General features: G+C 50.1%; 1 protein-coding gene across 1 annotated transcript in view; it reads left to right on the top strand.

The window, feature by feature from the left end:
• Positions 1-12924, top strand: part of csrnp3 (cysteine-serine-rich nuclear protein 3) — a gene marked incomplete at both ends in the record, with an annotated part of 46908 nt that overhangs the window by 25686 nt on the left and 8298 nt on the right. Inside the window, one exon of the mRNA XM_084311429.1 lies at positions 10210-10469. Coding sequence (XP_084167555.1) covers positions 10210-10469 — 260 coding nt within the window. The remainder of the gene's footprint in view (positions 1-10209; positions 10470-12924) is intronic.

Raw genomic sequence — 12924 nt, 5'->3', positions numbered from 1 at the left:
GCCCTAGCAGGAGCGCAACTCGCCACGTTAATCCAACGTGAACTCACCATTCCGGTGCAAAGAACAATCTTGTGGTCAGACTCCACGACAGTACTCACATGGATCCGGTCTGATTCGTGCAGATACAAGGTCTTCGTGGGAGTCAGAGTCACAGAGATTCAAGATTTAACAGAAGTAGCAAGCTGGAGGTATGTGGACACAAAACACAACCCAGCTGACGTCATCACCCGGGGAATGTCCCTGGATGACCTCACCCGTCACAACCTATACAGTGACGGGCCAGAGTTCCTCAAGCTCCCGGAAGAAGAGTGGCCTACACCCACCCCACGGGAAGCGAGTAAAGAGGAGGCAGAAAACAAGAAATCTATGTTCTGTGGATTGAACACACTCGTCTCCACAGACCCCGACATAGACGATTGCCTCACCCTAGAGAGTGCGCAGCTAAAGACATTCCTGTGGCACCACCCAGAGGTTCAGCTCACTACTGACATTACTGCAGCTGACTACGAAGAAGCAGAACTTCTTCTACTACAACGAGCCCAGAGAGACTCGTTCCCCGATGAGCTAGACTGTCTACAGGGAGCAAAGCCCGTCCCATCAGACAGCAGACTGCTCCACCTAGCCCCCGAGAGCGACGCCCATGGTCTCATCAGAGTGGGTGGTCGTCTGCGGAGAGCTCCAGACTTACCGGATGACGTCAAGTACCCGATAGTCTTAAACAGCCGACACAAGGTCACAGAGCTGATCATAAAGAAATACGACGAGGATGTGCATCACGCCGGGGCAGAGAGAGTCTTCGCGGAGATCAGACGTCGTTATTGGATACTGCAAGGGAGAGAAGCAGTGCGGCGCTTCCAGCGAACCTGTCTAGACTGTCGTAAGTGGCGAGCGCAGCCCAGTATACCCCGGATGGCTGACCTACCTCCCTGTCGCCTCCGACTCGGCGACAAGCCTTTTCACTCCACCGGTATGGACTGTTTCGGCCCGCTGTATATAAAGAAAGGAAGAGGAACCGAGAAGCGGTGGGGTATTGTATTCAAATGCATGACCACCCGAGCGATGCATATAGAACTCCTTCCAACCATGAGCACAGACTCATTCCTTATGGCCTTCCGAAGATTCACATCGCGGAAAGGTAAACCGTCTATATTGTTGTCTGATCACGGGACAAACTTCAAAGGCGGAGAAAGAGAGCTGAGAGAGAGCTTCCAAGCTATGGGCCCAGAACTTAAGACCCACCTCGCTCCATCCCAGATTGACTTCCAGTTTAATCCCCCGAACGCACCTCACTTCGGTGGAACTTGGGAACGAGAAGTACGTTCAATAAAGACAGCCCTGTACGCCGTGCTTGGGGCCCAGACTGTGGCGGAAGAAGTCCTAATGACAGTCCTCACGGAGATCGAGGGAGTATTGAACTCAAAGCCCCTCGGTTACGTCTCAAGTGATGTAGCAGATGTCGACCCAGTCACCCCAACATACTCTTGATGGGGCGGCTGGACCCCGCGCTACCACAGACAATGTACAGGCCTGAAGAAGCGAACGGCCGAAGAATGTGGAGGTACAGTCAAGTATTGGCTGACAAGTTTTGGAACAGCTTCCTACTCCACTATCTACCGTCTCTACAGACCCGCCAGAAATGGGTGAAAGAGAGAGACAATTTGACAGAAGGAACAGTCGTCATGATTATCGACCAGTCACTACCCCGAGCTATGTGGCCGGCTGGCCGCGTAAGCAAAGTGATCACCGGTGCCGACGGAAAGGTCCGAGCAGCCGAAGTGCTCGTCCAAGGGCGGATCTACACCCGACCCGTGGCGAGGCTAATAGAACTGCCAAGGCTCCCCGATACCATCGATGACGACCATGACCCCATGACTTTGTGAACTGACCGACCCCTCACAACAGACATTGAGTAGTGGACAGTGCGGTTAATCTGTCTCTGCTTAGCTAATTAGGTGGGACTAATTAGGGGGCGGCTGTTACAAAGGATCAGATTAAACCGAATATATATATTTATTTATTGATATATATTGCATAGTATTTGTATATCGCTTGATATCCCTTGTATATTCCTTGTACATATACACGGAATATCCCTTTAGCCCAGACCATAATAGTTCATTTCCCTATTGGACAGCGGTCCACCGGCGCCAGGGACCAGCCTCCGGAGTCAGGTTCAAAGTCACCGTCAAGACGTGTCTGGACATGCCCGGCCTTGCCCAGGGATACGCGACAGAAATGAGATTGGTACTAGTTTGTTCACCGTGCGTATAAATACGGCGCAGGTGAATATAGAAGCCCCTTCTTAGCCTTAGTATGTTACCCAATAAGTTGAAGCCTCACCCACGATACAACGTGCGGTGAAGTATGGCCTGTTTGGCCCCAGAATAGAGCATTGAGACCGCGTGCGAATTAATAACTGAATTGTCAGAGTTTGGCGCTATACCGTCGAGTGCGACATATTTCTATTAAGTCAATAATAGTCTATTTGTGTATAGTGTATCGTGCGGTTAAAGTTCTACAGTGACCAGCATCTCCAACGCTTCCTCGTATTAGCTAGAGTTCTTATCCAGGCTGGGCTGACCACATGGCGCTTTCACCCGAGGAGACCTAGACGAGAACCGTATGGACATGTACACTGGATTAATCTACCCGACGACTACATAGCCCTTTGCGGCTGGAATATATTTGCTTTGGTCCTGTGATTTATGGAGCGGATAATCGCAGACGCCTGCACGTGTTGGATTTACCCCGCGAGGAGTCAAGTCGAGTCGGCGCCTCAGAGAGCCTGAGGCCGACTAGCTTTCTTCACTGTGGAGCTACAGTCTACGGAGAACAGCTGTATTCGTCTGTGGATCAAGAGGCTATTGCACCGGCTTCTGTACCTGGAGTCTCCTTAGTCATCGTTGACCAGACGTTCTACTACCGACAGATCTTCTACCCCCCGCTGGCTTACAACCAGGGGGAACCCCTTCCAGTATCTCCCGCTATATTACTAGTGTACCATAGATATAATTCCCTAAGATTCAGGTTGTATAATTACCTCCTGCGTAACCAGAGAATGGACATTCATTGTTGATTTGCCTACGCACATTCCTTTGCCTTACAAGTGCATTCAAAGAATAATGTAAAGTATCCTATGTACCTTTTGCTCCATTAAATACTTGATTATACCTTTGTTTGGAACCGATTTCATTGTGGGAAGTGTTCATCATATTCATATATCGTGTACTGTATGGCCAGTAATTAAAGTACATAAAGCGGTAGTGGTTTAATGATACCATACTTATCAATACAGTCAGGGAATTGTACCCCTCAGTTACAGAGTCCATTCTCTTCGGTTCAAATAACAAACTCAGCAAAACAGACGGCTTCTCAGTTACAGTGGGTGACAATATTGTCACAAGGAAAGATGAAATTACCTACCTGGGTTCCATCCTAGAGGCTAATCTTTCCTGTGACAAAATGGCATCCAATGTAATAAAAAAAGTCAATCAACGAACTCGATTCTTGTACCGGATCTCCTCCCTGGTAAACAAGAATACCCTGAAGACTCTGGCAGGAGCACTCATTCAAGGGTACTACGACTATGCTTGCACCTCATGGTACCAAAGCACCTCAAAGGCACTAAAAACCAAATTACAAACATCTCAAAACAAACTAGTCAGACTACTGCTTGACCTGACTCCTAGAACCCACCTCACCCCTGCACACTTTGCCAACCTAGGATGGCTTAGAGTAGACAACAGAGTACAGCAACTTGCAATGGGCCTGGTCTACAAGATACACTACACGACCAAGGTACCCATGTACATGTCAAAATACTTCCCAAAGGTCAGTGAATACCACGATCACAACACCAGAGGGAGCTCCACAAATCATGTAAAACCCAGATTCGGCTCAAACAAGGGACTAAACACGTTTCGCAATTATGCCACAACAATGTGGAGCGCCCTACCCAAAGCTGTAAAGGAATGTGAATCACTACCCACCTTCAAAAACACTCTCAAAGAACACCTACGGGAGACTGCAATTCAAAACTGGCCCCTACAAATGTCCTAACCCAGTTGTACAATAAAGACCAAGCATGGCTTTGTCAGTATTCCAATGTACAGCCCCACCCAACCCCACCCCACCTACCCAACCTCCTCCAATGTACAGTTTCCATGTCAAATGTATGTCAGTATTCCAATGTACAGTGTGTCCCCCTACCCAACCCCCCCCCCACCTCCAATGTACAGCCCCACCCCACCTACCCAACCTCCCCCAATGCACAGTTTCTATGTCAAATGTATATACTCTTCTTCTGGATTTTTTTAGTATCACAAACAGTACTGTATTTGAAAATCTGGTATGTCATAAATGTATAGATGTAGCAGTACTGTCTATCTGTATGTCATGTGTGTCATATGATGAATTGAAAATGGGGGACCCTGATGGAAACAAGACGAAAGTCTTTCTCAGGTCTGCATCCTCTTAACAATTGTATGTATCGAGCTGTACTGTACTGTACCCATTCTGCAATCTGTTAATAAACTTTTCAATCAAAACTTTTCAATCAATCAATCAATAGTGGCAGTGAAAGGGTTAACCTTCTGTAGTGTGGTTGTGGAAGGGTCAACCCTTTGTCGTGTGGCAGTGAAAGGGTTAACCCTTTGGTAGTGTGGCAGTGAAAGGGTTAACTATTTGGTAGTGTGGTAGTGAGAGGGTTAATCCCAGACCGGCCCCCACTGGAGGACGGCGTATGTCTTTGTAGCCGTTAAACCTGTCAGGAGACAAGAGTCCTCCTTTCTGCAAGTTCAAAAGGACACGGACGTCGTCTCCACGGTGGAGTAATTCGGAGCATATGGGGATCGGATCTCAAAGACACCGGATGGTAAACTAACTACTAGAGAGCTGTCTCCAAAGGGCCACTCCAAAAACAAAGGACGTGACTCATGCTCAGAGAGTGTGTGTCAGAGTGTGTGTGAGTGTGTGAGTGTGTGTGTGTGCGTGCGTGTGCGCGTGTGTGTGTGTGTGTGTGCGTGTGTGCATCACAAGTATGTGATTATTATAAGGACTGTTCATGATATTCCACCATCATGGGATTTGGATTAAACTATTTCCAAACAAATCTAAATGATTGGCATTACAAATTCAGAGGATGGGCCAAATCGTTCTTGGGGGGGGGGGGGGGGGGGACTAACGAACGACGCGAAGTGAAGTGTTATTATTAGTTCGTAGTTCAAAAGCGATCTGCCAATAATACAGATCAGTCCAGATAAAGGCTGTGGGTGATGGCCAGCAGGGTGGCAGAGGGGCCCCCTGCCGTGGAGAGGGGGCTTTGAGTGCGTGGTCCCTGGGGGGGGGGGGGGGGGGGTCTGTCAGCTGCAGCTGCTCCTGTAGCTGGAGGTCATTGAGAGGACTCACTCACACAGAGCTGCTGCTCTTCAGAGAGACTCACACACAGAGCTGCTCACCAGAGAGACTCACACACAGAGCTGCTCACCAGAGAGACTCACTCACACAGAGCTGCTGCTCTCCAGGGAGACTCACTCACAGAGCTGCTCACCAGAGAGACTCACACTCAGAGCTGCTCTCCAGAGAGACTCACTCAGAGCTGCTCTCCAGAGAGACTCACACACAGAGCTGCTGCTCTCCAGAGAGACCCACACACAGAGCTGCTGCTCTCCAGAGAGACTCACACTCAGAGCTGCTCTCCAGAGACTCACTCACAGAGCTGCTGCTCTCCAGAGAGACTCACACACAGAGCTGCTGCCTGCTGCTCTCCAGAGAGACTCACTCTCAGAGCTGCTCTCCAGAGAAACTCACTCACAGAGCTGCTGCTCTCCAGAGAGACCCACACACAGAGCTGCTGCTCTCCAGAGAGACTCACACTCAGAGCTGCTCTCCAGAGACTCACTCACAGAGCTGCTGCTCTCCAGAGAGACTCACACACAGAGCTGCTGCCTGCTGCTCTCCAGAGAGACTCACTCTCAGAGCTGCTCTCCAGAGAAACTCACTCACAGAGCTGCTCTCTAGAGAGACTCACTCACAGAGCTGCTCTCTAGAGAGACTCACACTCAGAGCTGCTGCTCTCCAGAGAGACTCACTCTCAGAGCTGCTCTCTAGAGAGACTCACACTCAGAGCTGCTGCTCTCCAGAGAGACTCACACACAGAGCTGCTGCCTGCTGCTCTCCAGAGAGACTCACTCTCAGAGATGCTCTCCAGAGAAACTCACTCACAGAGCTGCTCTCTAGAGAGACTCACACTCAGAGCTGCTGCCTGCTGCTCTCCAGAGAGACTCACTCTCAGAGATGCTCTCCAGAGAAACTCACTCACAGAGCTGCTCTCTAGAGAGACTCACACTCAGAGCTGCTGCTCTCCAGAGAGACTCACACTAGGGCTGTCTTAAATACTTCGAAGCTTTATTCGATGGGCATGGGATTCGAATATGAAAAAATAATTCGAATATATAAAAAAAAAATATATATATATATATATATATATTTATTTTTTTGCAGAATCAACTCTGCCTCTCTTTGTTAACTACAACAAGCAATGCGGTTTGTTATTTAAGATGAGGTCAGACTCGGCACTGACAGATTTGTGTTCATTGTGCTGCTTTTATAAAGCCTCAAATGACGGCTTACAATATTTCATGAAAGCAAAGTGTTTCGTTTGTCTAAGATTTAAAAAGGTTTAAACTTTACCAAGTTTGAACAAAGTGCTGTACAAGTCCCACAACATAATTTTTTTGTATTATTATAATTTTTATCTCGAAGCTTCGAATTAAAATCGAAACTCGGCCCCAAAGCTTCGAATTCCAAAAAAAATTTAAGGTCAGCCCTAATTCACTCACAGAGCTGCTCTCCGGAGAGTCTCACTCTCAGAGCTGCTGCAACGACGTTGAACAACAGAGTGTACGGCTGTCGGGTTACCTACTTGTTTATTTAACTCATACATCTGTAGAATTGTATGCCGTCATGCAGAAAGACCAGGATATGTGCTCCTTTTTCAGGAAATTACTCACTCTGCATAGGAAGAGAAATCAATCAGACAAACGTAAAAACTAGAATATAATAATAATAAACAAGTAGCCTGTTCATATCAGCAGCACCTGTAATAATAATAATAACCCAGAGAGAGAGAGAGAGAGAGAGAGAGAGAGAGAGAGAGAGAGAGAGAGAGAGAGAGAGAGAGAGAGAGAGAGAGAGAGAGAGAGAGAGAGACTGACAAAATAGACTGAGCAAACAGACTCTTTCCAGGCTTTGGGGTAGAACTGAACTCTCCGTTTACAAAAATACTAGCTGATGCATTATGGAAGTCAGGTCATAATTATTAATTGCTATTAATGCAACTGTCTCATTAATGTCACAAGGTGGAGGGAGGGTTATGTCACTTTGTTATCCCAGATGGGAAACCTGACAAGTCAGAGGCACAAGATAAAAACAACACAAGTACAAAACAGTCCTCCTGGTCCTGGACAGACAATATACAGAACACAACAATATGCAGAGGCAGTGTCTAACTGGGAGGGGAACAGGGAACGATATTTAAAGAGCTAGATGACATTATGCAGATTGAGGGTTATCAGAGGGAACAATATTTAAAGTGCTAGATGACACGTGCAGATTGAGGGTTATCAGAGGGAACAATATTTAAAGAGCTAGATGACACCTGCAGATTGAGGGTTATCTCACAGGGAACGATATTTAAAGTACTAGATGACATGTGCAGATTGAGGGTTATCTCACAGGGAACGATATTTAAAGAGCTAGATGACACGTGCAGATTGAGGGTTATCGCACAGGGAACGATATTTAAAGAGCTAGATGACATGTGCAGATTGAGGGTTATCGCACAGGGAACGATATTTAAAGAGCTAGATGACATGTGCAGATTGAGGGTTATCAGAGGGAACAATATTTAAAGAGCTAGATGACACGTGCAGATTGAGGGTTATCGCACAGGGAACGATATTTAAAGTGCTAGATGACACGTGCAGATTGAGGGTTATCTCACAGGGAACGATATTTAAAGTGCTAGATGACATGTGCAGATTGAGCAGGGTTATTGCACAGGGGATGATATTTAAAGAGCTAGATGACATGTGCAGATTGAGCAGGGTTAACATGGGGACATGCTGTGGTCCGGTCACATAGGATCATGTTATTAATAGCTGGCTAACTAGGAACATACATGTGAGATGTTGTGTCTCATAAGCCTATAAAGTTTATATAAAAGGCAGGCAGGCAGGCAGGATTATTATTCATGCTCCACCGTTGCCCTCCTCCGTGGCGACCTCCCTCGCAGAGAACTGTCCCCCGCCCCGGGCTCTGAGTCTGGCATGCCAAGCGGCAGCCTGGTGCCCGGGGCGGAGGCACCGTGACGCGGCGTGACGGCTTTCCCCTGCGAAGCCGGGCTGACTTAGAGATGTCTGGGAGCTGTAGCTGTAGTCTGCAGTTCTGACGGGGGGTAGAGAGGCTGGGAGCTGTAGCTGTAAACTGCAGTCCTGACGGGGGGTAGAGAGGCTGGGAGCTGTAGCCGTAGTCTGCAGTCCTGATGGGGGGTAGAGAGGCTGGGAGCTGTAGCCGTAGCCTGCAGGCTGATGGGGGGTAGAGAGGCTGGGAGCTGTAGCTGTAGACTGCAGTCCTGACGGGGGGTAGAGAGGCTGGGAGCTGTAGTCTGCAGGCTGATGGGGGGTAGAGAGGCTGGGAGCTGTAGCTGTAGACTGCAGTCCTGACGGGGGGTAGAGAGGCTGGGAGCTGTAGCCGTAGTCTGCAGTCCTGACGGGGGGTAGAGAGGCTGGGAGCTGTAGCCGTAGTCTGCAGTCCTGACGGGGGGTAGAGAGGCTGGGAGCTGTAGCCGTAGTCTGCAGTCCTGATGGGGGGTAGAGAGGCTGGGAGCTGTAGCCGTAGTCTGCAGTCCTGATGGGGGGTAGAGAGGCTGGGAGCTGTAGCCGTAGTCTGCAGGCTGATGGGGGGTAGAGAGGCTGGGAGCTGTAGTCTGCAGGCTGATGGGGGGTAGAGAGGCTGGGAGCTGTAGCTGTAGACTGCAGTCCTGACGGGGGGTAGAGAGGCTGGGAGCTGTAGCCGTAGTCTGCAGTCCTGACGGGGGGTAGAGAGGCTGGGAGCTGTAGCCGTAGTCTGCAGTCCTGACGGGGGGTAGAGAGGCTGGGAGCTGTAGCCGTAGTCTGCAGTCCTGACGGGGGGTAGAGAGGCTGGGAGCTGTAGCCGTAGTCTGCAGGCTGACGGGGGGTAGAGAGGCTGGGAGCTGTAGCCGTAGTCTGCAGTCCTGATGGGGGGTAGAGAGGCTGGGAGCTGTAGCCGTAGTCTGCAGTCCTGACGGGGGGTAGATAGGCTGGGAGCTGTAGTCTGCAGGCTGACGGGGGGTAGAGAGGCTGGGAGCTGTAGCCGTAGTCTGCAGTCCTGATGGGGGGTAGAGAGGCTGGGAGCTGTAGCCGTAGTCTGCAGTCCTGACGGGGGGTAGATAGGCTGGGAGCTGTAGTCTGCAGGCTGACGGGGGGTAGAGAGGCTGGGAGCTGTAGCTGTAGTCTGCAGTCCTGACGGGGGGTAGAGAGGCTGGGAGCTGTAGCCGTAGTCTGCAGTCCTGACGGGGGGTAGAGAGGCTGGGAGCTGTAGCCGTAGTCTGCAGGCTGACGGGGGGTAGAGAGGCTAGGAGCTGTAGTCTGCAGGCTGATGGGGGGTAGAGATGCTGGGAGCCGTGGTCTGCAGTCCTGACGGGGGGTAGAGAGGCTGGTCTTTTCATATAAACTGGACATTACTGTTATGATTATTAGGACAATGTTGGAGCCATCAGGCCTTTTGAAAATGTTACCGACAGTGTAGTAAGCAAAGGTGCAGATGAGGGTCTGTAATGCCCCATCGGTTATATTATACATTACAATAAAAAATAATAATCTGAATCTGAATATATATACCATGAGTAAGAGTAAAAGTAAACTGTATACACAAGGTACCCTAACTGGCACGATGTACGTCACACGTTGTAGTCCGTGCAGGTTTTGGTTTGGTTAAGAGTCAGACACACTTAGTGGTCAGACATTCCTTCATTCAGCTGAAATGTATACGTTTTATTATTTCACACCATGTCAAATTGCTAAAAGACCGTCTGCATCCCGCCTTTGTTGTTGTCCTCCGATGCAGTCGCCACTGCAGTTTCTAACATCATCATCCCAACCCCCATCCCTCCCTCCCATTCCTTCGCAGCCGACTCCATCCTGAAGCGGGAGAAGCGGCTGCGGACGCGGCGGGTGCACTTCGACGGCGTGACGGTGTACTACTTCGGCAGGCGGCAGGGCTTCACCAGCGTGCCCAGCCAGGGGGGCAGCACCCTGGGCATGTCCAACAGACACGGCTGGGTCCGGCAGTACTCCCTGGGGGAGTTTGCGGCGGAGCAGGAGAGGATCCACAGGGACATGCTGCGAGAGCACCTGAAGGAGGAGAAGCTCAACTCCATCAAGCTGAAGGTGAGCGTCGTGGTACTCCAGTCCCACACACAGGGGCAGTGTCCTCGCTGTAACACCAGGGGAAGTGTCAAGTTTCAAGTTTCTTTAATAGCTGTCATAGGAAAATACAGAATATTTTTCCATGAAATGCTTTTTTCTGTATGAGCTCCTGAGAGTGTGCTAGATAAAATAGATAAAAAGTATAAAATAGACAGAGTCAAGAGTACGTAAACAAAAAGTGTTCAGTCAATCAATATACATACAATACAGAGTAAAAAATAAAAATAAAAACAGTGAGGTACAATGCAGCAATGGGATCAGGTACAACTTAGGGTAAGGTGCAATGAGGTATGAGTTGTAGTGCAAATCTCTTTGTTAATAAATATAAAGTGTTTAAAGTGAGTAGAGTGGGTGTTACGGTAAGTGTTTATTGTGTCCTCACTGTAACAAAGGGGAAGTGTCCTCACTGTAACACCAGGGGAAGTGTCCTCTGCTGTAACACCAGGGGAAGTGTCCTCACTGTAACACCAGGGGAAGTGTCCTCGCTGTAACACCAGGGGAAGTGTCCTCGATGTAACACCAGGGGAAGTGTCCTCACTGTAACACCAGGGGAAGTGTCATCACTGTAACACCAGGGGGAGTGTCCTCGCTGTAACACCAGGGGAAGTGTCCTCACTGTAACACCAGGGGAAGTGTCCTCGCTGTAACACCAGGGGAAGTGTCCTCGCTGTAACACCAGGGGAAGTGTCCTCGCTGTAACACCAGGGGAAGTGTCCTCGCTGTAACACCAGGGGAAGTGTCCTCGCTGTAACACCAGAGGAAGTGTCCTCGCTGTAACACCAGGGGAAGTGTCCTCACTGTAACACCAGGGGAAGTGTCATCACTGTAACACAGGGGAAGTGTCCTCACTGTAACACCAGGGGAAGTGTCCTCGCTGTAACACCAGGGGAAGTGTCCTCGCTGTAACACCAGGGGAAGTGTCCTCGCTGTAACACCAGGGGAAGTGTCCTCACTGTAACACCAGGGGAAGTGTCCTCGCTGTAACACCAGGGGAAGTGTCCTCGCTGTAACACCAGGGGAAGTGTCATCACTGTAACACAGGGGAAGTGTCCTCACTGTAACACCAGGGGAAGTGTCCTCACTGTAACACAGGGGAAGTGTCCTCGCTGTAACACCAGGGGAAGTGTCCTCACTGTAACACAGGGGGAAGTGTCCTCACTGTAACACCAGGGGAAGTGTCCTCACTGTAACACCAGGGGAAGTGTCCTCGCTGTAACACCAGGGGAAGTGTCCTCGCTGTAACACCAGGGGAAGTGTCCTCACTGTAACACCAGGGGAAGTGTCATCACTGTAACACCAGGGGGAAGTGTCCTCGCTGTAACACAGGGGAAGTGTCCTCGCTGTAACACCAGGGGAAGTGTCCTCGCTGTAACACCAGGGGAAGTGTCCTCGCTGTAACACAGGGGAAGTGTCCTCACTGTAACACCAGGGGAAGTGTCCTCGCTGTAACACCAGGGGAAGTGTCCTCGCTGTAACACAGGGGAAGTGTCCTCACTGTAACACCAGGGGAAGTGTCCTCGCTGTAACACCAGGGGAAGTGTCCTCGCTGTAACACCAGGGGAAGTGTCCTCGCTGTAACACAGGGGAAGTGTCCTCACTGTAACACCAGGGGAAGTGTCATCACTGTAACACCAGGGGAAGTGTCCTCGCTGTAACACGAGGGGGAAGTGTCATCACTGTAACACCAGGGGAAGTGTCCTCGCTGTAACACCAGGGGAAGTGTCCTCACTGTAACACAGGGGAAGTGTCCTCGCTGTAACACCAGGGGAAGTGTCCTCACTGTAACACCACGGGAAGTGTCCTCACTGTAACACCACGGGAAGTGTCCTCACTGTAACACAGGGGAAGTGTCCTCACTGTAACACCAGGGGAAGTGTCCTCACTGTAACACGAGGGGGAAGTGTCCTCGCTGTAACACGAGGGGGAAGTGTCCTCACTGTAACACAGGGGAAGTGTCCTCGCTGTAACACCAGGGGAAGTGTCCTCGCTGTAACACCAGGGGAAGTGTCCTCGCTGTAACACCAGGGGAAGTGTCCTCGCTGTAACACCACGGGAAGTGTCCTCACTGTAACACCAGGGGAAGTGTCCTCATTGTAACACCAGGGGGAGTGTCCTCACTGTAACACAGGGGAAGTGTCCTCACTGTAACACCAGGGGAAGTGTCCTCGCTGTAACACCAGGGGAAGTGTCCTCGCTGTAACACCAGGGGAAGTGTCCTCACTGTAACACCAGGGGAAGTGTCCTCATTGTAACACCAGGGGGAGTGTCCTCACTGTAACACAGGGGAAGTGTCCTCACTGTAACACCAGGGGAAGTGTCCTCGCTGTAACACCAGGGGAAGTGTCCTCGCTGTAACACCAGGGGAAGTGTCCTCACTGTAACACCAGGGGAAGTGTCCTCATTGTAACACCAGGGG

Source organism: Notolepis coatsorum (assembly GCF_963971535.1).
Source record: "Notolepis coatsorum genome assembly, chromosome: 3".
Lineage (NCBI taxonomy): Eukaryota > Metazoa > Chordata > Actinopteri > Aulopiformes > Paralepididae > Notolepis > Notolepis coatsorum.
This window is presented reverse-complemented; position numbering and strand designations above follow the sequence as displayed.